Genomic DNA, 24,218 nt, shown 5'->3' on the forward strand with positions numbered 1-24,218 from the left:
AGAAATTCCTTCGTACTCGAGAACAGCCATAGCAATTGCAATATTAACTTATGTAATTAGTGTCAGAGGTCAACCTCGGCTGGAGCATTCAGTCCACATAAAGTTCACAAATTTTCCCGTTGCTAACAAAATATCCACCTTTCACCTGTTGTATGATATATTATCGTTAGGATACGCGATAAGATTAAAAAATGAGAACGCAGCCTGAAATTTTAAAATGCTATGGCAACAAGAGAAGTCTGTCTCTTTAGAGATACGGGTGCCATGGTCACCAGGTCACCATGGCGTTTTTAGTCTGCACTCATACCTAGGGATGCACGCTGAGTTCTGTCATTTGAAAGCATTGCTCGCGGGTTAGTGTCAAAGGTCAAAGAGTTTCCAGTCAGTCTCACCATAGAACTAAAAAGGAGCTCCATGGTCACACGGAGTTTCATTCCTCAATAGATTGGTTAAGTGCATCTAAAAGCCGTGCACGGACTTGAAGAAGGGGCTTGAAAGAGCGAGAGTTTAATTTCATAGGCAGTGTCGACCTTCCCACGCAGTGTACAAGGATAAATCCTTTTCTGTTTATAACGTGACCGTGGGATTAGTCTAAAGCCACTTATACACAAGCTCACGCTATTGTCGCATTTTGTGCACTAAGTGATCGTTGAAAACAAAGTTCGAGGACTGTGAAAGAGGGTCAGTTGAACTGAGTTTATTGAAAAAAAAGACAACATATTCCTTTTATATCTTTCTACACTCATGTGTTATACCCCCTGTCATTGAGATAAGGTCATTTGTCGCCTTTGTGAAGAACGAAATAATATTTTGTTTCCATACAATACCAACGATTTTTTGCAAATGGGTGTGTGCGTCGAAAAATCTAGTTCACATTACAGGGGTGCATAGAGAGAGCAGTTACTTACATATGCGACCGAAGCGATGTTCACAGTACACTTCACGTTTTCAAAAGTTTTCAAAACCTCACGAGTTGTCCCCAACCTCTTTTGTGTAAAGTGAATAAAAAATGAAAGCATTTACTGGCGCAGACTTTTCACATGACGTTGTAAGAGGGCGCTGTTGCCGTACATTGTTTTTGATCTGCTTTTACGATTGTGGTATCCGTGTTAAAGTAAATCACTAGTCCAGAAACGCTTCCTGTCATCTTCAACGATCCTCACAATGTTATGATATTTTTTTCGTATAACTTTACTTCGGATGAGACATTAAACGGGTGTGACATCGCCATACACTTAATTCTTAGACTCAGAAACTGAAAATTTTTAAAACAAAAGCTGACTTTTCACTTGTCAGTCACTTCGTTATCTCATAAGGTATAAGTACATCTTAATTAGAAATCATATATCAACATGGACGGTAGCTACAAAATGCGGTATAAACAGAAGTGTAGCGGAGTTTCCAAGCACTTAAAACGCCAAAATTTAATCCGACAGCGTGTAAGATTTTCATTCTTATTCACTATTCAGTTCAGTGAGTTCAACCATAGGTCAATAGTTCATGGTTCAAAAGTTCCGCTTCGGCATCATATCATAGAAATAATGGTACCGACAAAATTCAGCAAAAGTTATCGTACTGATATATCTCCTTTGTAAGTCAAGTAAAGCACGGCGTGTGTTAATGCTACATTAATTCTTTGATTGTGATTTTTCTAAAATTTCTGTGCACGAAACTGAGTACCCTATTGAGTTTTTTAAATATCAATCAACTACAAAAATGTATTACTTTTTTAACGATCGGCATTCAAGCACAAATAGCTCTCTTGTACCAGCATATCGTAATGTTTAGCTGTGTGTTCTGTCTTACAATAATTGTTCTCTATATTTATTTTTCAAGATTCATGAATTACTGATATTTCATCTTCAGGATATGTCTTATAGTGTGAACCACTGATTTTAATAAACAACTGTGTTTTGATTACGGGTCTCTACAGCAGCAGTGTTATTACCCATGCTGGTGTTCGCCCAGTTATGCTACTGCCCAGTTGGTGACACATAATACGAGGGTGGCGGCGGCACGCTACCCGGGGGCGACACAGTCGTTAGGTCTTGTTGAGCATCTTGTCGACGGCTTTTGTTGGCTCTGATGTGGAGCATCAGTGCGTTTATCCGCTGATCTCTTTCGTCGTCGGCAAAAGTACGAATTTTATCTGTCCAGTCGCGTCGGCCAATAGGGAGATGAGATAAGCTGTAAGAGGGAAAACAGACAGTTAGTCAGAACACACGTTGCATTTCAGAGGTACATGATGTTGTATGCTTTGGAGGGCTCCGATGAAAATTACAATTACTTTGTAAATCAGACTACCCTTATTAAACAAAGTTTAAATAAATAAATAAATGAATGAATAAATAAATAAAAATATTCACGAGGCAGAGTTTGAAGTGTCGTTGTCAGATATTGGACATGAAGGGCGCTTTGTCATCTATAAGGTCGTGCATATGAAAACCCCACATCACTCATAATAAAATCTCATCGCATCTGGGGCGGGGGATTGGGTGGGTACAGATTTATTTCAGTTTTAAAAGTCACTATAACCTTATGCCACGGCCACGGTATGGAGTACCCATACATGCTTACGTTCGTAGGTAATGCGTAATCACCGCTTAGATTTTCTTTTGAACCGTTTTGTTGTTCAAAAGCTGTTATACAGTAACAACCTACTCCAGCAATTTGTCATGTGTCGGAAATTCAAGTCATAATTCTGTCGTCGAATTTACATGGGGATCAGAAGACTTTCGTTTGCATATCCTAAATGCGACAACTTTAGCATTGTTGTCATGTGAGATCACTGTTCGAAATAGCATGACAAATTTGTCAAAATGTTCACCACTAGTGATCTCTTAATGTTTGGTTTGTTGGTTTCAGGCGACTAATATCGTACTGAGCTAAAAATGGTGTACGAGTATTTTTTCTCAAAACACCATGCAAATTTGGCACTAGTATAGCGCTTTCCTTGAAGGAAATTAAAACACAGACTAACAGCATCACATCAAATCACTAAAGAATTTTTCCCAATCCAGCAATTCCGAAATCTTGTTGCCGTATTCCTGCCATCTGCCAGTGCCTCAATGTAAATGTAAATAGGAAAATACAGGAAACTCTGTGAACGACTCTATGCGTTTAGCAAGCTGCACTTTATGTGGGTTAGAAACCAATGTGTGGTGACAAAATGGTGGTATTTTCAAAGTACCATGTTTGAAAATCATTTTTATCGAGCAATGGTTATGGAATGGAAAGAAGATATAAAAACTCTCCGGTATAAAATGAATGATGGCATTTTGTTACATGCAGACCACATAGGCATGATGCCGGCGATAGCAATTGTTGATTTTGCCATAGCGGGCGCTCTCGCTCTTTCCCGTGCATGTAAATTTCTTGAAATCATACGTTTGAGGCGAATGGGCTCCACGCAGCACGCACACACACAGAAAAAGTTATCACAAGGCAAGCGAAAATACTTATCAACCTAATAACATCATTGTTGATTATATAGGTAGTTCTTAACAGAGCGACCTATCACTAGATTTCTTTCATTCTAAACTTTCGCAGACGCAATGAATCACAACCCGTTTATTACCTTTTATCGTAACCGAGGTATGGATATGTCCGCTACACTGTATACAAGACACAGAAGATTGCAAAGACAGGATTGAGAAAATAGAATAGAAGAAGATATTGTTACCGTTAGAAGAATTTATCTACAAACAGAAGAGATATATCGTAATAGAGACGAGTAAAGACAGAGTAAAGAACTTCACATCAAGATCACAACTCTACGATTGCATTGCGGGATATAAGTAATGCTATGCTTAGATTTCAAAAGAAGGAAATAGGAAGACTTCCGTCAGCGGGAAAAGAAAACAATTGTTATCGCATATTGAAAATGCTTGAAAGTGAGAGATTAACAGTCTACGAAATATTTTTCTTGTGAGAATCATAATTTCAACTGCTCTTCTTGCCTTGATGAAGGTGCTGTTTATAAACCTGGGATGTGCGCATCACTTTGAGCCCAACATTCCCATACAAAACACATCGAACACAGGACCACCTATTTTACTGTGGTCAATTCTCCAACGCCAGAAAGCATGAATCTTTTTTTTTAAAATCCACAAAGGGTCACCTATTCTTGTCGGGAGACAGGGCCTCCATGATTCAATTTTCGTAAACGAAAGACGTGAAACTTTAAAATTTCCTCAAAATTTCCTTAAGCAAACATCCAACCACTGTCTTTCAAAATCAAGATTAAAAATCGGAGGCGGGGGTCACCATACAAATTTTGAGACCAGAGAAACAAGTTACTCAATATTTACCGATACTTGAAATTCAAAGTGTCCGCCATCCCCGTGTTATTACTATGGGGAATATATAACTTAATATATAACTTAAAAAAATAAGCCAGTCATAACTTTATATACTCCATCAGCTTCAATATGAGTCTTCACAAATAGTAGGCCAAAACAATATTGTAAAAGTTTGAGAGTGCGAATATCTGTCCCCAAGGCACGTTCTATACCTTAAAGCAAACTTTGCAAGATGTTGGTACTCGAAACCGATTTTACTCCGGCTATCACATTTTAATATGCAAGTGAAAAAACCTGTCAATGGAATTGCGTTGCGTTTGTCATATCAGCGTATTCGTACACCAGATTACGAAATCCAATGACAGCAGCTTAGGGCCGACAGCAGCATTGTGTGTCGATCAATCCTCCATGTGTATTCGATGTAATAAATATTTTGATACATTTGTTTTAGTTAAACCATTCATATAGATGTTGATAATGAACCACTTACCGTTTTAAGTTAGAAAACAGGAAAAATGCGACCAACAGTAAAATGCAGAATCCGACGCTGACTCCGATCATCTGTATTGTACCAGGGCTCAATTCAAACGATGAATTCTGGGTCGCTGACGAAGAAAAAGTGAGATTCCGTTCAGATTGTCATGTATTGCGTATCATATCAGCCTACACGGATTAAGAAATACAAGCACGACGCATAATTCAGTTTGGGTGTACTACAGAGGGCGTGCTGCACTTGGCGCTTTCTCATTTTGACTGCCACTGAAGAACTATGGGTGTTGACATTCTTACTCTGAAAGAGGACCATCCTAAGAAACTCAGAATCCCTAGCTGAGCTCGAAAATATGGCACGACATGACTCCAAAGAAGATCTGTATAGAATTCATATGTAACTACTGAACGTCAAGCTCGATATAAAAACAGTGAGCATGTATGAGTTGATCTGTTCATGTCTTGTAATGGTGTCTGCTTGAATCAACTTGGTAGCAACCAGCTGTAGGCGATTGAGACTGGTGCCAGAAACGATGGAATATTGTGAACAGCAATACTTGCTCGTCATTCGGTATTAACCAAGGCGCGATAAATATCGAATCATTTTCATTCTGTAGTATGTTGGCGTTTGCCATTGAAACCGAAACACATTTCCTAATTATCTTCGTAATTATTAATGCGATAACACATGTTATCGAAGGACAGTCTTTGCAAGACTTCCACGTGAAGCGAAAAGAACTTTGAATTCGGTTTTATTATTGCTTGGTTGTGTCAACTAGCATACAATTTCTTGCTTTGAAGCGATATAAATTCATCCTGTATCAGGGAAATTTTGCTGGCCATCACGGAACAACTGATTAATTTCTGCGTGTACTTTACTGAAGTTGGCAACCAGAAGCCAGGGCTGTGCGGTATTAGAAGAAGTTTTCAAGCTTCCGTTGCTTTACTGTTTTTAGGGTGTAGAAATACGATCAGTGTATATTTAGAAGTTCACTTCAAATATCGAGTGCGTATACGGGGGAGAACTGATCAAAACCGAATGGTCAATCAATCGATGGGGTTTATTGCTATTATATTATAAAACTACAACCATAAATATTTGGAGACCGTTTAAATCGTAATTTTTCTCTGACTGAAAGCTCAAGTAGTGTTTGCACATTATATGGCCTCAGAACTATGGACAATAAAAGTTGACCGTCGTTCTGCACAGCTGACAAGTGCACGCGCACCGGTGACAAGAAGATTCGTCGCTGCAGACGACATCACAAATATTAGGAAAATTTTAGCGCCATCAGGGAAAAAATGATACATTTTTACTGTATTTATTTTACCTCAGTGTATTTTCTTATATAGTTGACAGATAAATCCGTAATAAACTTCTCATCAATTTTCTCAAATATAGTTTGCAGTTACATCGTAGAAATTGATCCACGTTTTGGGTTCGAACTGGTGTATATCGCGAATACAAAACTCTCGTTTTCACGTCTCGAGTGATCAGATAGTTGTATTTTCGCCATCAATATACTGGAATAATGACATGTACAGTTTTATTTTTAGTAAGCATGCACTGAATTGTATATATAAAATACCATACTTAATATATCACAACGCAGTTAGCACATAGAAATATCACATTGAATTAATTCATACAACAAAGTCTCAAAGAAATTCGAAGTCTCGCGTGTACATTTTCAGCCACTTTGACTGATGGGGCTGTGTCTGGGGCCATGCCGTAATAACATATTTATTGTCATGATGTAAGCCTTTGACATGTCCAGTCACCATGTAAGAGGAACAAAAATCTAAAAAGTTCCAATCTACTGTTTACAAATCACTCACAAATCATTCTGAACTGTCGGTACAAGGTTCAAGAGTACGGCACGAATGAGGAACATGTTGGTGATATATTTTGCTAAATAGGGCAGATACCCATACATGTGTAATTTATTCGGATTTCTGGAATTTCTACGTGGTCGGGAAGAAAAAGAACGCTATATATAGATTTGCCTTTACTAGATCAGGAGCATGCTTGTACATCCCTTGGCGGTGTGAACAGATCGATTCAATGCTGCTTAATAACGTTTAAGTGGGGCTGATTTTGCACCCGATAAGACATTCCGAAGAAAATTTTATGCCTTTAAGAATGCACAATACAATTCAATTGTACCAAAGGCTGGCAATATGGACTACTTATACTGTTTGTCCCATTTGCTCATCCTCCAGGTGCTTAATCCTGAACAATTGTCCTGACAAAAGGAACTTACAGACAAAGGACTGCTATTTACATACCTGTATCGGGACTGAGTGTAGTCGCCATGGTAGGGTACCTGCAAGGTAAAACAGAGTTATAATCAGCATCGCTTCTCGCGCCTCATTGGACTCCAGTCTATGAGATCAAACTGTTTATATGTGTTAGCTAGTGACTTCATGGTTACCCTCTTACAAACGAAGCGGGCACAGGATCAAGTTCAGGTCTACACAATAGCCATCATTTTTAAGCATTCCATCCATCTATCATTCAAATAAGCATGCGAGCATACATAAATACATGGAAACATAGATACATAGACAGATAGATAGATACATGCATACATAGATACAGATAGATACATAGATACAGATAGATACATACATAGATTCATAGATAGATAGATAGATAGATAGATAGATAGATAGATAGATAGATAGATAGATAGATAGATAAACACAGATAGACACACAGATATACATACATACATACATACATACATACATACATACATACATACATACATACATACATACATACATACATACATACATACATACATACATACATACATACATACATACATACATACATACATACATACATACATACATACATACATACATACATACATACATACATACATACATACATACATACATACATACATACATACATACATACATACATATACAAATTGAAATTCTTAGTGTCAGCTCTTCCAAAGTCACGTATTGACAAATGAGTTTTAGTCCTGTCTTAAATTCGGTTGTAACTAATATGACCGGAAATTACGCAAATACAGGGTGTTTGAACGAGTTTAACACCAGACATTCTGACATGGTTTCTACAGTTGAGGAAGAAAAAGTGTTTTACAAATAACACGATTGGAACTAATTTTGGATTAATTGAATCATAATAATTTTCAAATTTCTCAAAAGTATAGCTGAATGTTGCAATGTTACAAATTACTCCTAAAAAGTGTATAACTTAAAACGAAAAGCAGATGAGCTTATATTGGCAGATTACACCGACATTCAATTACTTCACTATCCAATCATCCCAAATTAGCTCCAATCGTGTTAAACGGAAATGCATGACATGTTACAAGTCACAACCAATTGGGCTGAAACTTCACAAGTAAGGCGATGAAACATTTGAGTGTTTCTTGTATTATGGCTTCGCAATCATGAATAGGTTCCCAACAAACTTGTTTGTATCTCCACTGTTGATTTTGTCTTATCTTCTTATGGTCAAAAGAAAACAGAAAAAAGGCGGTACATGCTGACGTCATTCTTTAGAAAACGCGAAAGAAAATTAAGAGGAATTAAGTGGAAAAATTAAATGAATAGGAAAGCTGCGGTGATGAGAAAGACCTTAAAAACATTTCGTCCTGAAATTGGGCAAATTGTATAAAAAAACATAAAGTCAGATAAGACACAGAAAAGGAGAGGTGGTTTACTTGAGACGACAGTCAAACCACCCCGGCAATATGGACGGTAACAACCGTAGTGTCGTCTATACCTTTATCACAGAAACATAACTGCCTTTTTTATTTTGCAGTCAAGTGAAAAAGCATACAACCTGTCGCAAGGTTACTTTAACAATAGGATATGCAACGCATAAATAGAGAGGTCGCGGTGTCAGATATTATTTAGGTCACCTTTGGATAGTGCGGTTTTCTCCTTTCAAAAGATAAGAAAATATGGCTTATCTAGACGGTTTATTCAAAGTCGATTTTTCTCTCATTGATCGCACAGAGTATATATGTATATAAGTGATCACGTTCAGTGATTTCTCTTTCGTGTTTGAGAAAACGAATTTTCGGGTCCGCTTTGAGCCATCTGTTCTCACTAACAAAAGCTGTGTTTGTTGCCATAGCACCGCGCCAAAACAGCTCCACGATATTCCCGTATTCTATTTCAAAAAATTGAGAAATGGCAAAACGAGTTCACACAATCTCACCTGTCGCGTCGTCAGCGTTGATTATTGATTGAACCTTGCAAAGTCGCTGTCAGGTTGGGCACAATAGCCGTTGCGAATTGGTGTCAGCACTCAGCGTCGCGTTTCCACGGCATTGAGGACGCACAAAAATAATTCTTCTTCAGAGCAGGCGTGAACTCTGGGTGTGACAATACGGACGCAGCGTGGAAAACAGAGAAGCGAACAAGTAACTTGAGTAAAGAAGCGACGCGCCGACCAAAGAAGCCAGAAATGTCCAGCGGGCTACCAAGATACGATCTTCTGAAACAAACCAACAAAACACATCAAAACGTCGTCGCTGTTGAACCGGAAGAGGCCATCCCATACAGAGTTGTTGAACTTTAACGACTTCTCGTAGAGACTCGAATATATGAAGCTAACACTCAGCTGCCAATAGAGCATGAGGATAATGACGTCATACACAATGCGCGAGCTGACAAATCGGTCTTTTTATGGACCCACGTTAAAATATTAAAGGCGACAATTTCAAGAATTTTATTTCGTTAGCGTTGTATATTATGAGTTTAATTTGAAACAAATACCGGAAGGTAATTTGAAGGAGGGTTAAAACGCTCCGACTTTGACATGAGTGATAGACTGATCGGTGTTTTCAATCGACTAAGGATAACACAAAAGGCATTGTCAACTATAAAACAAACAGAATGCATCGAGTACAGATATATTATGCTAAAGCATACACTGATTGATTATACTGTGTTTACCAAGTTGTTTTTACAAAACACTTTAGTGAACAACAATTAGTTGCTGAGAAAAATACTTTTTATGGCTTCTGAGACGCTCTATACAGTGGCTGAATGTACAGTCTGGTAGGAATAGAAACCGATATTTCGAGTTGTAAAACTACTACTTCTAGTTCGCTTTGAGACACAAATCGTGCCGTAAGTCATTAGAAATAAGAATTGGAGACGAGTATCATTTGTGTTGGGCGAAAGCACATTTTTTTTATTCGAGAAAGGAATTAGAAAAATTTTGTGACTTTTTTAACGATTTGTAATTTAAATTTATGCAAAATGAGAGTAAGTTTGTGAGGTTGGCTGCCACGAAGTAGTGAACAGTCATGCAAATAAATGAAATTTCACTGCTGATGTTTGCTCAAATTGTATTTTAGCCAAACTCCATATCTCGTCCATTTCGAAAGTTTCTATATAGCCAGGCTAAGCACAACATACCAGCCGTTCGATGGGAGCCATTGGTTTCAGATTGATCCGCGGAACAAGGCGATATAATGCGCAGGTTCAAAAATTTTAAACCAATCAAATCGCTCTTGGTAACCATGCACACGGGTTCAATGTTAATGGCGTCGTTCACCGAGGGCGTTGATGTACTTCAAGCGTAAAGTGTCACAAAATATCATAAGAAATTGTTTATCAGTCACCGGTCCCTAATCGATCGCCTGTTGCCATGTTAGTAAAGTTTGTTCTCACTAGAGCATTAACGACAAAGTCGCGCACTTCACAGAACAGTTGAAACCAAAGGTAATATTAACACAGTGCCAGTAACCCAAAGACAACGTTGACTCGGTATAGGACCGCGATTTATAACGCCTTTTACTCTACTGTCTTCATTTGCCGGGGTAGACTTTTCACACGACGTTGTAAGAGGGCGCTATTGCCGCACGTTGTTTTTGATCTACTGTTACTATAGTGGTATCCGCATTAAAGTAATTAACTAGTTCAGAAACGCTTCCTTTCATCTTCAACGATCCTCACAATGTTATAGTTTTTTGCGTTTAACTTTCTTTTGGATGAGACATTAAACACACGTATAACCAAAACGGTTGTCAACATCTGCGTACACCTAATTCTTAGACTCAGAAACTTAAAAACAAAAGCTGACTTTTACTTTTCAGTCAATTCGTTCTCTCATGAGGTATAAGTACATCTTAATTAGAAATCTATAGTCAACATGGACGGTAGGTACATAACTCGGTATAAACAGAAGTATAGCGGAGTTTCCAAGCATTTAAAGCGCGTCGTCAATACAACTTTCCAAAATTCAAATCGACAGCGTGAAAGAATTTCATTCTTATTCACTATTCAGTTCAGTGAGTTCAACCATAGGTCAATACTTCATGGTTCAAAAGTTCCACTTCGGCATCATATCATAGAAATAATGGTACCGACAAAATTCAGCAAAAGTTATCGTACTGATATATCTCCTTTGTAAGTCAAGTAAAGCACGGCGTGTGTTAATGCTACATTAATTCTTTGATCATGGTTTTTGTAAAACTTCTGTGCGTGCGTGAAACTGAGTGAAAATGACGGAGTGTTTTTAATATCCATCAACTACAAAAAAAACCCCAACGAACTACTCGTTTTAACGATCGGCATTCGAACACAAACAGCTTTCTTGTATCAGCATATCGTAATGTTGAGCTGTGTGTTCTGTCTTACAATAATTGTTCTCTATATTTATTTTTCAAAATTCATGAATTACTGATATTTCATCTTCAGGATATGTCCTATAGTGTGAACCACTGATTTTAATAAACAACTGTGCTTTGATTACGGGTCTCTACAGCAGCAGTGTTATTACCCATGCTGTTCGCTCAGTTATGCTACTGCCCAGTTGGTGACACATAATACGAGGGCGGCGGCGGCACGCTACCCGGGGGCGACACAGTCGTGAGGTCTTGTTGGGCTTCTGGTCGACGGCTTTTGTTGGCTCTTATGTGGAGCATCAATGCGTTTATCCGCTGATCTCTTTCGTCATCGGCAAAAGTACGAATTTTATCTGTCCAGTCGCGTCGGCCAATAGGGAGATGTGATAAGCTGTAAGAAGGAAAACAGTGTGTTAGTCAGTGAACACACGTTGCATTTCAGAGGTACATGATGTTGTATGCATTTTAGGGCTCTGATAAAAATTACAATTACTTTGTAAATCAGACCACCCTCATTAAACAAAGTTTAAATCAATAATACATAGATAAAAATGTTCACAATGTAGAGTTTGAAGTGTCGTTGTCAGGTATTGGACATCAATGGTGCTTGTCATCTCGGGTCGTGCATAACTAAAACCGCACATCACACATAACAAAATCTTATAGCATCTGGGGCGGGGAATGGGGCGGATATAGCTTTATTTCAATTTTCAAAGTCACTCTAACCTTATGCCACGGTCACGGTATGGAGTAACCCTACATGCGTACGTACGTAATCACCGCTTAGATTTTCTTTTGAACCATTTTGTTGTTCAAAAGCTGTAACAAGCTACTCCAGCAATGAGTCGTATTGAGGAAATTCAAGTCATAATTTTGTCGTCGAATTTTTCTCACTCGCAAATTTAACATTAACTTGGGGATTACGAGACGTCCGTTTGCGTGTCTTAAGTGCGATAACTTTAGCATGTTGTCATATGAGGTCACTGTTCGATCTAGCATGACAAATTTTTCGAAATGTGCATCACTAGTGGTGATCTCTAGCTTAAAGAGGCACTCCCACTTGGTAACATTTTTAAAACACATTTTTTAATGCCAACGGTCGATATTTGAGGTGGCGACTGCGCGCGGATCGCGAGATATCGATAAAAACATGTCATTTCCCGAGCGTATTTTTCACACCCCGAAGTTTTACGATCGTTTCTGATTATGACCCGAAATCCTCCGAAGGTTTGTTGTTGTGCTGATTGACAATATTCTAGGGAGTCCATAATAAGTTCCAACGACGCAATCAATTTACCTTCCACTGCGAGGACTTTATATACAGCATTATGCCTTTACTTCAGGTAAGTTTTTTTTTAAACTTCTCCTTAGTTTTTGTCTTTTTCAATATTCTCAATCAGCTCTATTATATTTTTAACCAATACCACATAGATATCAGTTTTTACGTGTAAAATATTGGCCGCCTCTGATGACTACATTTTGTTGTCTGCCACACAGTTGCGCGTGGTTCGATAAAAAGCGGCCGCCGCGTGGTATGCGTGCATAACACGCGGCGGCTGCTATGTATCAACCGCTCGTATCTGTGCTAGTCACCTATGCGAATTCTGGTGGAATCAGCAAACTTTGTTTTCCGTTTTTTCTCCGAGTCAGTAAGACTCGGCTTTCCCCCACGGGGCATGACCGATCACCGACGCGAGTTTTACTGTGGCGTACAGCAGCGTTTGCGTAGACTCGTACTCCATAGCTTACTTGACAATGGCCCCAGTGCCGAACGTTCGATGTTCGGAAGCTGAATTTAGGTGGGCCACCGGAATTCAAACTTTTACTTTTTTGAGGACATGTTTTTATCGATATCTCGTGATCCGCGCGCAGTCGCCACGTCAATATCGACCGTTGGCATCAAAAAAATGTTTTTAAAATGTTACCAAGTGGGAGTGCCACTTTAAAACTTGGTTTGTTGGTTTCAGGAGACTAACATCGTACTAAACTAAAAAATGGTGTACGAATATTTTTGCTTAAAACACCATGCAAATTTGGCAATGGTATAGCGCTTTCCTTGAAGGAAACTAAAACACAGACCAACCGCATCACATCAAATCACCAAAGCATTTCTTCCAATCCAGCAATCCCGAAATCTTGTTGCCGTATTCCTGCCATTTGCCAATGCCATTCATGTTAATAGGAAAATACAGGAAACTCTCTGAACGGCTCTATGCGTTTAGCAAACTGCACTTTAGGCCAAAAAAAGAGAGAAATGTTTCTGGTCAGGTCTTTCTTTAAAAAATTGTTATCGGACCACATAGGCATGATGCCGGCGATAGCAATTGCTCATTTTGCCATAGCGGGCGCTCTCGCTCTTGCGAGCCAGTATTTCTCCTTTCCCGTGTATGTTAATTTCTTGAAATCATACGTTTGAGGCGAATGGGCTCCACACAGCACGCACACACACAAAAAGTTATCACGAGGCAAGCGAAAATACTTATCAACCTATTAACATCGTTGTTAATTATCGACAGAGCGACCTATCGCTGGTTGTCTTTCATTTTAACTTTCGCAAACGCCATGAATCGCAATCCGTTTATTACCTTATATCGTAACCGAGGTATCGATATGTCCGCTACACTGTATACAAGACACAGAAGATTACACAGAAAGGGTTGAGAAAATAGAATAGAAGGAGATATTATTACCGTTAGAAAATATGAGACACATCGTGATAGCGAAGAGTAAAAACAGCGATAAAAGAACTTCACTTCAGAAATTCAAGATCATAATGGCATGCAAGATATAAGTTATGTTATCTGAGTGTAAGCAATGCTTAGATTTCAAAAGAAGGAAATAGGAAGACTTATGTCAGTGGGAAAAGAAAACAATTGTTATCGCATATTGAGAACGCTTGAAAGTGAGAGATTACATAACAGTCTACGATATTTTTTCTTGTGAGAATCATAGTTTCAACTGCTCCTCTTGGCTTGATGAAGGACCTAACACGATTGGAACTAATTTTGGATAATTAGATGGTGAAGTAATGCCGATTTAATGTACAAATGTTATCTCATCTGCTTTCCTTTTTATATGACACACTTGTTTTTATGAGTAATTTGCGATATTGCAGCATTCAGCTATACGGCAGCTAACACCTTTGAGAAATTTGCAAAATATGAAAATCCAATTATCCCAAATTAGTTACAATCGTGTTAGGTGCAGTTTGTAAACCTGGGATGTACGCATCACTTAGAGCCCCAACATGCCCATACAAAACACGTAGAACACAGGGCATCTATTTTACTATCATGGTCAATTCTCTAACACCAGAAATCATGAATTTAAAAAAAAAATCCACAAAGGGTCACCTATTCTTGTTGGGAGACAAAGCCCCCACGATTTAAATATCGTAAACGAAAGACATGAAAATTTAAAATTTCCTCAAAATTTCCTCGAGCAAACTTTCAACCACTGTCTCTCAAAATCAAGATTAAAAAAACTTGGGTCGGGGGCGGGAGAGGTCACCAGGTCACCATGCAAATTTATAGACCAGGGAAACAAAGTGCGCAATATTTACCGATACTTGAAATTCAAAGTGTCCGCCATCCCCGTGTTATTACTATGGGGAACATATAACTTGCGATTTTTCAAAAATACGCCGGTCATAACTTGATAAACTCCATAAGCTTCAATATGAGTCTTCACAAGTAGTTGGCCAAAAGAATATTGTAAAAGTTTGAGAGTCCGAGTATCTGTCCCCAAGGCGCGTTCTACCTTAAATAGTGCTTAAAGGAAACTTCAAGTTGGCAAGATGTTGGTACTCGAAACCGATTTTACTCCGGCTATCACATTTATGCAAGTGGAAAAAACCTGTCACTTGAATTGCCTTTGTCATATCAGCGTATTCGTACACCAGATTACGAAATCCAATGACAGCAGCTTAGGGCAGTATTGTGTGTATTCGATGTAATAAATATTTTGATACATGTATTTTAGTTAAACCATTCTTATAGATTTTGATAATGAACCACTTACCGTTTTAAGTTAGAAAACAGGAAAAATGCGACCAACAGTAAAATGCAGAATCCGACGCTGACTCCGATCATCTGTATTGTACCAGGGCTCAATTCAAACGATGAATTCTGGGTCGCTGACGAAGAAAAAGTGAGAATCCGTTCAGATTGTCATGTATTGCGTATCATATCAGCCTACACGGATTAAGAAATGCACGCACGACGCATAAGTTTGGGTATAGAGGGCGTGCTGCACTTGGCGCTGTCTCATTTTAACTGCTACTGAACAACAATAGTTGTTGACATTACTCCGAAAGGGAACTATCCTCAGGAACTCAGGATCCCCAGTAGTCTCGGTTACCCAGACTGCTCTTCGGGGAGAGCCCCGCAAAGCAGTCTGGGTAACCGAGATTAGATCTTAAGCCGAGCTCGAAAATATGGCAGGACACTGACTCCAAAGCAGATCTGTATTGATTTAACTTGTATTATATTTTATTATGTACCTACTGATCTTCAAGTTCGCTATAAAAAACAGTGAGCATGTATATTAGTTGCTGTGTTCATATCTTGTAATGGCCTCTTCTTGAATCGACTCAGCGGCAACCAGCTGTGGATGGTTGAGACTGGTGCCAAAAACGATGGAATATGGTGAACAGCAATACTCGATCATCATTTGGTATTGATAAAACGGCTATCAATATCGAATCGATTTCATTCCGTTGCAAATATGTTGGCATTTGCCATTCAGACCGAAACACTTAAATTTCCAAAATATCTCGAACTTTGTTAGTGTAACACATGTTATTGAAGGACTTTCTTAGCAAGACTTCGACGTGAAGCGAAAAGAACTTTCAATTACTTTTCATTATTGCTTGGTCGTGTCAACTAGCATACAATTTCTTGTTTTGAAGCAATTAAAATGATCCAGTGTACTTTACTGGAGTTGGCGACCAGAAGCAAGGGCTATGCGGTATTAGAACAAGGTTTCAAGCAGACTCCCGTTGTTTTACTGTTTTTAGGGTGTAGAAATATGTGTATATTTTAGAAGTTCACTTCAAATATCGAGTGCGTATACGGGGTGAGCTGATCAAACTGATCTACCAATCGATGGGGTTTATTGCTATTATATTATTAAACTATAACCATAAATATTTGGAGAGCGTTTTAATCGTAATTTTTCTCTGATTAAAGCTCAAGTAGTGTTTGCACATTATATGACTCCAGAAATACGGACGATAAAAGTTGACCGTCGTTTTGCACAGCTGACAAGTGCACGCGCACCGGTGACAAGAAGATTCGTCGCTGCAGACGACATCACAAATATTAGGAAAATATTACGCGCCATCAGGGAACAAATAATACATTTTTACTGTATTTATTTTACCTCAGTGTATTTACTTATATAGTTGGCAGATAAATCCGTAATAAACTTCTCATCAATTTTCTCAAATATAACTTGCATTTACATCGTAGAAATTGATCCACGTTTCGGGTTCTAACTGGTGTATATCGCGAATACAAAACTCTCGTTTTCGCGTCTCGATTGATCAGACATTTGTATTTTCACCATCAATTTACTGGAATAATGACATGTACAGCTTTAAGTTTAGTAAGCATGCACTGAATTGTGTATATAAATACCATACTTATATATCACAACGCAGTTAGCACACAGAAATATCACATTGAATTAATTCGTACAGCAAAGCGCTGAGAACTAAGTCTCAAAGAAATTCGAAGTCTCGCGTGTACATTTTCAGCCACTTTGACTGATGGGGCTATGTCCGGGGCCATGCCCTAATAACAGATATATTGTGATGATGTATGCCTTTGACATGTCCAGTCACCATGTAAGAGGAACAAAAATCTAAAAAGTTCCAATCTACTGTTTACAAATCACTCACAAATCATTCTGAACTGTCGGTACAAGGTTCAAGAGTACGGCACGAATGAGGAACATGTTCGTGATATATTTCGCTATGTAGGGCAGATAACCATACCTATGTAATTTATTTGGATTTCTGGAATTTCTACGTGGTCGGGAAGAAAAAGAATCTTTTATATAGAGTTGCCTTTACTAGATCGGGAGCATACTTGTACATCCCTTGGAGGTGTGAACAGATCGATTCAATGCTGCATAATAGCGTTTAAGTGGGGCTGATTTTGCACCCGATAAGACATTCTGAAGAAAACTTTATGCCTTTAAGAATGTACAATTCAATTCATTTATACCACAGGCTGGCAATATGGACTACTTATGCTCTTTGTCCCATTTGCTCATCCTTCAGGTGCTTAATCCGTAACAATTGTCCCGACAAAAGGAACTTACAGACAAAGGACTGCTATTTACATACCTGTATCGGGACTGAGTGTAGTCGCCATGGTAGGGTACCTGCAAGGTAAAACAGAGTTATAATCAGCATCGCTTCTCACGCCTCATTGGACTCCAGTCTATGGGATCAAACTGTTTACATGTGTGTGAACTTGTGACTTCATGGTTACGCTTATACAAACGAACGGGCATAGAATCAAGTTCAGGTCTACACAACAGCCATGAACTAAGCATTCCATCCATCTATCATTCAATACAATCATGCAAGGATACATACATACATATATACATATATACATACATACATACATATATACATACATACATACATACACACATACATACATACACACACACACACACACACACACACACACACACACACACACACACACACACACATAAATACATACATACATACATACATACATACATACATACATACATACATACATACATACATACATACATACATACATACATACATACATACATACATACATACATACATACATACATACATACATACATACATACATACATACATACATATATTGAAATTCTTACTGTCATCAGCTCATCCAAAGAACCGCACTTTGTAGAATATACAAAACGTAGTTATTGAGAAATTAGTTCAACTTAAATACGGTCGCAACTACTATGACTGGAAATTACGTAAATACAGACTGTGGGAACAAGTTGGACACCAGATAATTTGACATGGTTTCAACAGTTGAGGAAGAAAGTTTGTTTTACAAACGGAAACAAATCAACTCTAGGAAATGCATGACAAGTTAAAAGTCACAACAAATGGGGACACAACTTCACAAGTAAGGCGATGAAACATTTTAGTGTTTTTTGTATTATGGCTTCGCAATCACGCATAAATGGGTTCCCAACAATCTTGTTTGTATCTCCACCGTTGATTTTCGTCTTTACTTGTTATGGCCAAAAGAAAACAGAAAAGGCGGTAAGTTCTGACGACGTTTTTAAACAAAGCGACAGAAAATTAAGAGGAACTAAGTGGGAAAATTAAATGAATGGGAAAACTGCAGTGATGAGAAAGACCTTCAAAATATTTCGTCCTGAAATAGGGCAAATTTTATAGAAAATTATAAAGCCAGATAAGACACAGAAAAGGAAAGGAGATTTGCTTGAGACGACAGTCAAACTATCGTGGCAGTATGGACGGTTACAACAATAGTATCCTCTATACCTTTATCACACAAACATAACCGCTTTTTTATTTTGCAGTCAAGTGGAAAAACACACAACCTGTCGCAATGGTACTTTAACCATAAGATATGCAATGCATAAATAGAGAGGTCGCGGTGTCAAATATTATTTAGGTCACCTCTGGATAGTGTGGTTTTCTCCTTTCAAAAGATAAGAAAATATGGCTTATCTAGAAGGTTATTCAACGTCGATTTTTCTGCCATCGATCGTGTAGAGTTTGAGTAACATACAGTACATGAATGATCATAATTTCTCTTTCGTGTTTGAGAACATGAATTTTCGTGGCCGCTTTGAGCCATCTGCTCTCGCTAACAAAAGCTGTTTGTTGCCATAGCACTGCGCCAAAACAGCTCCACGATATTCCCGTATTCTATTATAAAAAATTGAGAAATGGCAAAACGAATTAACACAATCTCACCTGTCGCGTTGTCAGCGTTGATTAATGATTACACGTCGCTGTCAGGTTGCGCACAATAGCCGTTGCGAATTTGTGTCACCACTCAGCGTCGCGTTTCCACGGCATTGAGGACGCACAGGAACAATTCTTCTTCAGAGCAGGCGTGAACTCTGGGTGTGACAATACGGACGCAGCGTGGCAAAAACAGAAGGGAACAAGTAAAGAAGCGACGCGCCGACCAAAGAAGTCAGAATTGTCCAGCGGGCTACCAAGATACGATCTTCTGAAACAAAGCAACAAAACACATCAAAACGTCGTCGCTGTTGAACCGGAAGAGGTCATCCCATACAGAGTTGTTGAACTTTAACGACTTCTCGTAGAGACTCGCATATATGAAAGAAACACTGTCAATAGAGCATGAGGATAATGACGTCATACACCGTGCGCGAGTTGACAAATCGGTCTTTTTATGGACCCGCGTTAATATATTAAAGGCGACTATTGTTACGATTGTAATTTTTAAAGTAAAAGTATTACAGGGAATATGTACAATTTTGTTGAACTCATAACGAACGTTCACTGGAATAAACAATTTCACACGGTACAACGTGGAGGGTCTTTTCTTTTGTTTACTGAAGTATTGTTACTGGTAGTTCTTTCATTAACTCAAGTATCATTGCCAATGTGTTAATTAACATACAATGCCACTACCGGTCAGATGAATACGAACAAAAGATGTTTACTGACATTGACATTGATACTGGTACTCGAATGGACAATTAAGCTAAAACAATGAAGTGTGACACCGATATGGCTACATCACAGTGGTCATCATTTAATTGACTTCGGTATGAAACAATGGCTCATACATACATAATCAAATTCTGGCTCCACAAATCTTGACCATGCAACGATAGTAACTATTATGTTTAGAAGTCGGCATTTGTCAAAAGAACATTATAAATTTTAAAAAGCGTTAGTTGGGATGCCAACTCAGCAGAATAATTCTGAATATTTTAGAAACTTTCTTCCAATCAAGTACTTGGATTTTTATCTTTTACCCAATCAAGTATCTTTAATACTTTTTAGCCAATGTACAGTTACTTCCTGTAATGTATTTTACATGTTCAGGTTACGCCCTGAAAAATTGTCTATTTAATGAGAAGTTTTGAGATGTAAGGGCATGAGGACTTTCTGGTCGGTCAAGCTGACAGCGTTTGCAATAAAGATCGTCCACTTCAACTTACGACGTCTCTGTGTAGTAGTATCCTGTGATATCTCTCAGCGAGTTAATTCCCTAGCTGAGGTTGTCAACAGTTAAAACAGCCGGCAACACTATTATAAGAATTTTATTTCGTTTGCGTTGTTATGAATTTTATTTGAGACAACTACCAGTAGGTAATTTGAAGGAGGGTTAAAACGCTTCGACTTTGACATGAGTGACAGACCGATCGGGTTTTTCAATCGACTAACGATAACACAAAAGGCATTGTCAACTATAAAACACACAGAATGCATCGAGTACAGACATTATGCTATAGCATACACTGATTGATTACACAGTATTTATCGAGTTGTTTTTACTAAACACTTTAGTAAACAACAATCAGTTGCTGTTAAAAGAATTGTTATGCCCTCTAAGACGCTCTATGTCGTTGTTGACAATCTGGTGGGTATAGAAAAGGATGTTTCGCGTCGTAAAACCACTATTCCTACTTCGCTTTCAGAAACCAATCATACTATAAGTCAGTATGGAGACGAGTGTCGTTTGTGTTTGGTGAAAATGCTTTTTTTATGCGAGAAAGGAATTACAAACATTTTGTGACTTTTTTACCGATTTGTAATTTAAATTTATGCAAAATGAGAGTAAGTTTGTGAGGTTGGCCGCTACGAAGTAGTGAACAGTAATGCAAATAAATGAAATTTCACTGCTGACGTTTGCTCAAATGGTATTTTAGCCATTCAAATGGCCAAACTCCATATCTCGTCCATTTTGATAGTTTCTATATAGCCGGACTAAGCACAACATACCAGCCGTTCGATGGGAGCCATTGGTTTCAGATTGATCCGTGGAACAAAGCAATGTAATGCGCAGTTCTAATCAAATCGCTCTTGGTAACCATGCACACGGGTTCAATGTTAATGGCGTTGTTCACCGAGGGCGTTGATGTATTCAAGCGTAAAGTGTCACAAAATATCATAAGAAATTGTTTATCAGTCACCGGTCCCGAAATCGATCGCCTGTTGCCATGTTTGCAAAGTTTGTCCTCAATGTAGCATTAACGACAAGGTTGCGCACTTCACAGAACAGTTGAAAGCGTTAGCTTTTATGACAATATAAATTGAACACCAACTCACCTTGACCGAGCAAATACGTGTTTACATGCAAACTTTCTCAAACCTATATATTGATAACGTAATTCGATAGTGGCGTGACTCCTACAAACCCCGAAGATGATATTAACACAGCACCAGTAACCCAAAGACAACGTTAACTCGTGTACAGCACCAGTAATCGTGTAGGACCTCGATTTAGATCGCTTTTCACCCTACTGTCTTCGCGCCAGACGTATCGATACGAGATTCAACGCGAAGTGGTTCAGGTCACCAAGCAGCGCTTTCACCTGAAGGGCGTTTCCACAATACGCGCTGACCTTACACAAGACTTAACGATCAGAGTAAATACAGTCGATGGCATTGGCAAACGTCACATTTGACAATGAAAATAGTTCAACTTATATTGAAGGCACGGTAAATAGCGCTAGCGCCATCACGAGTCGAGAATAAAGGCGAATACAGTCGAATCTGACTTCGCTTATTTGGATAATGCATAGAATATCAAAATTATTCATACTTTACTTTCACAAGGATAGGGTAATAGAGTATTTGCGATGCAAATTTCGTTAAATACTGTAACACTTATATCGACGATTATTTGTCACAAGACTCCCTTACTCGCATATACTCAACCTTTGTTTAGAATAGCAGTTGCATTTTCTATTAACCATTAGTCATCGGAGGTACCATAAAACCGTAATTCTTGTGCAGTTGAAGACGAATACGCCATTGGTAGTTGAAGGCTTTAACAAAAAGGAAAGTCTGTACGAGCTATAGTTTCAAACCTCTGCTATCATCTCTCTCCCAAAATGAATTTCTTTTCTCATTCATGACAATCCATTTTTACTATATTTCGTAATCTAAATTTACTATATAGGCGATACGCAATGTATTCAAACGCGTGAAACAAAGAAGAGATTTGTTGATTCTGCGAACCTTTATTCATGATGGGACTTTTATCGCCACCTGATGACGTCGTGTAGCGCCAAGCGATATACCCGAGAAACAACGTGTCGTGCTGAGCAGTGACACAGGTCGTGAGTGGAGAGACTGTGACAGTGAGAACAATTTTTAAATCCTGTCGAATAACTGTCGCCGCAGTCGGTGAAAACTCAATATTGCTTTGTTTTTATACGAGCTCTCGCCGTCGCTTTTGGCGCCGTTCAAGTTGTGTTTTTATAGCTTGTACGCAAACAGAGAGACAACACAAATCTGTGTTACATGTGATTCCAAAGCCGAACAACGTCTAACGGAGATATTCCATGTGATAGGCAAGTTTGGTCCACTTAGTTCAAAGGAAACGGAGGCAAAATCTGGAGTGGATCTTCAAACTTTAGTCGCCAACAAATGGCTGTAATGTGACAGATGTGACAGATCGCTGATTATGACGGATGACACACTGGACACGTAATTCCTTAATTTAGTGTTAACCTCCTCTAAAAATAATGCGAAATTGGTTGCAGTAAAACCGCGCTGTTTATTATTTATGGAGAATACCAACCTGCTTCAACGCATACGTTGAGTAAAAACTCCACATACAAATAAACTTGACGTTTACACTTTTTCAACATTCTAAGTGGTATTGTTCTTCTGTCAGTCAAATTATGCATTTTTTGGTGTTTATTAGGTTGTCGTAATTTGTGTCCAATTTTTGCGCAATGAGGGCGGAGATAGTACTGTATCGGAGCCGTATGCATGGTCACATTCGGTTGAGTCATGGTTGAGTCCACGAATACTATATACGTGTTCCGTGTCTGTATTGTCATTCTTTCTCTTCTGTCGAGTTTCTCTCTTCCGTTTTCATGTGTTACACTTGATTATGGTTTCGCGCTCTGAATGTTTCATATTTTGTTACAGCAGGATCTTCTATTTGCGATATTGACACTCGGAAAACGAATTGGGGTCGTAACCTCCCCCCGCCCACCACTAAACTAGTGAATTGCGTTTTTAGTGCATAATCGCCAGCCCTTAACATTTATATTATGTTACGAATGAACTGATGAACTTGCACGAAGCAAGTTAAACCTCCATATGTTTGTCCAATATGATCAACTTGAAAGACGCACCTAGCAATTTATATATAAGATGAATGAATTGTTTATTCAACCAGATAAACGGACAATTACAAGAAATATTACAGTCACTGTGAAAGTATGACTTTATCTGGTTTGGACCATAGAAATAGTCCATAAGGACTTGTCGAGTCCATGGCCCACTACTCAGCTAATAACTGCAAACGATGATGCCATAAAGGGCTCAAGTAAGACAAAAAATACATATCGGAGATAAAGAGGAAATAAAATACATTAGATACATAAACAACTCAAGAAAAAAGATACATATTGTTATATGTTCATTAAGTAGTTTCTTAATTCTACTTTGAACCTTTGTCTACATGTTATTTGTTTAAATGAAGAAGGTAGAGAATTCCAATGTTTAATTGCTGCATACTTTAATGTTGTGTTGTGTGACTGTAAGCCTTGTTTTAGGAATACA

At 38.5% G+C, this 24,218-nt stretch overlaps 1 protein-coding gene across 4 annotated transcripts; it reads right to left on the reverse strand.

Moving 5' to 3' along the window:
- Nucleotides 1–667: 667 nt before the first annotated feature.
- Nucleotides 668–22,024, reverse strand: LOC139151557 (uncharacterized). 4 transcript variants are annotated; one of them, XR_011556457.1, is made up of 8 exons: nt 21,744–22,024; nt 19,407–19,665; nt 17,775–17,812; nt 15,443–15,557; nt 9,004–11,813; nt 7,080–7,117; nt 4,792–4,906; nt 668–2,187 (listed from the first exon to the last, which is right to left on the reverse strand). XR_011556457.1 is itself a non-coding variant. In XM_070724451.1 (4 exons), exons 2-4 carry the CDS (start codon nt 7,105–7,107, stop codon nt 1,974–1,976), a joined length of 357 nt encoding a protein of 118 aa, XP_070580552.1. In that variant the 5' UTR covers nt 7,108–7,117; nt 9,004–9,375; the 3' UTR covers nt 668–1,973. The 4 variants fall into 4 exon arrangements, 1 of the variants encoding a protein (XP_070580552.1); XR_011556456.1 differs by having other exon boundaries at nt 19,407–19,668; XR_011556455.1 differs by lacking the exon at nt 21,744–22,024 and having other exon boundaries at nt 19,407–19,986.
- Between the last annotated feature and the right edge of the window lie 2,194 nt (nt 22,025–24,218).

This window comes from Ptychodera flava, chromosome 15 (genome assembly GCF_041260155.1).
Source record: "Ptychodera flava strain L36383 chromosome 15, AS_Pfla_20210202, whole genome shotgun sequence".
In the NCBI taxonomy this organism is placed as follows: Eukaryota; Metazoa; Hemichordata; class Enteropneusta; family Ptychoderidae; genus Ptychodera; species Ptychodera flava.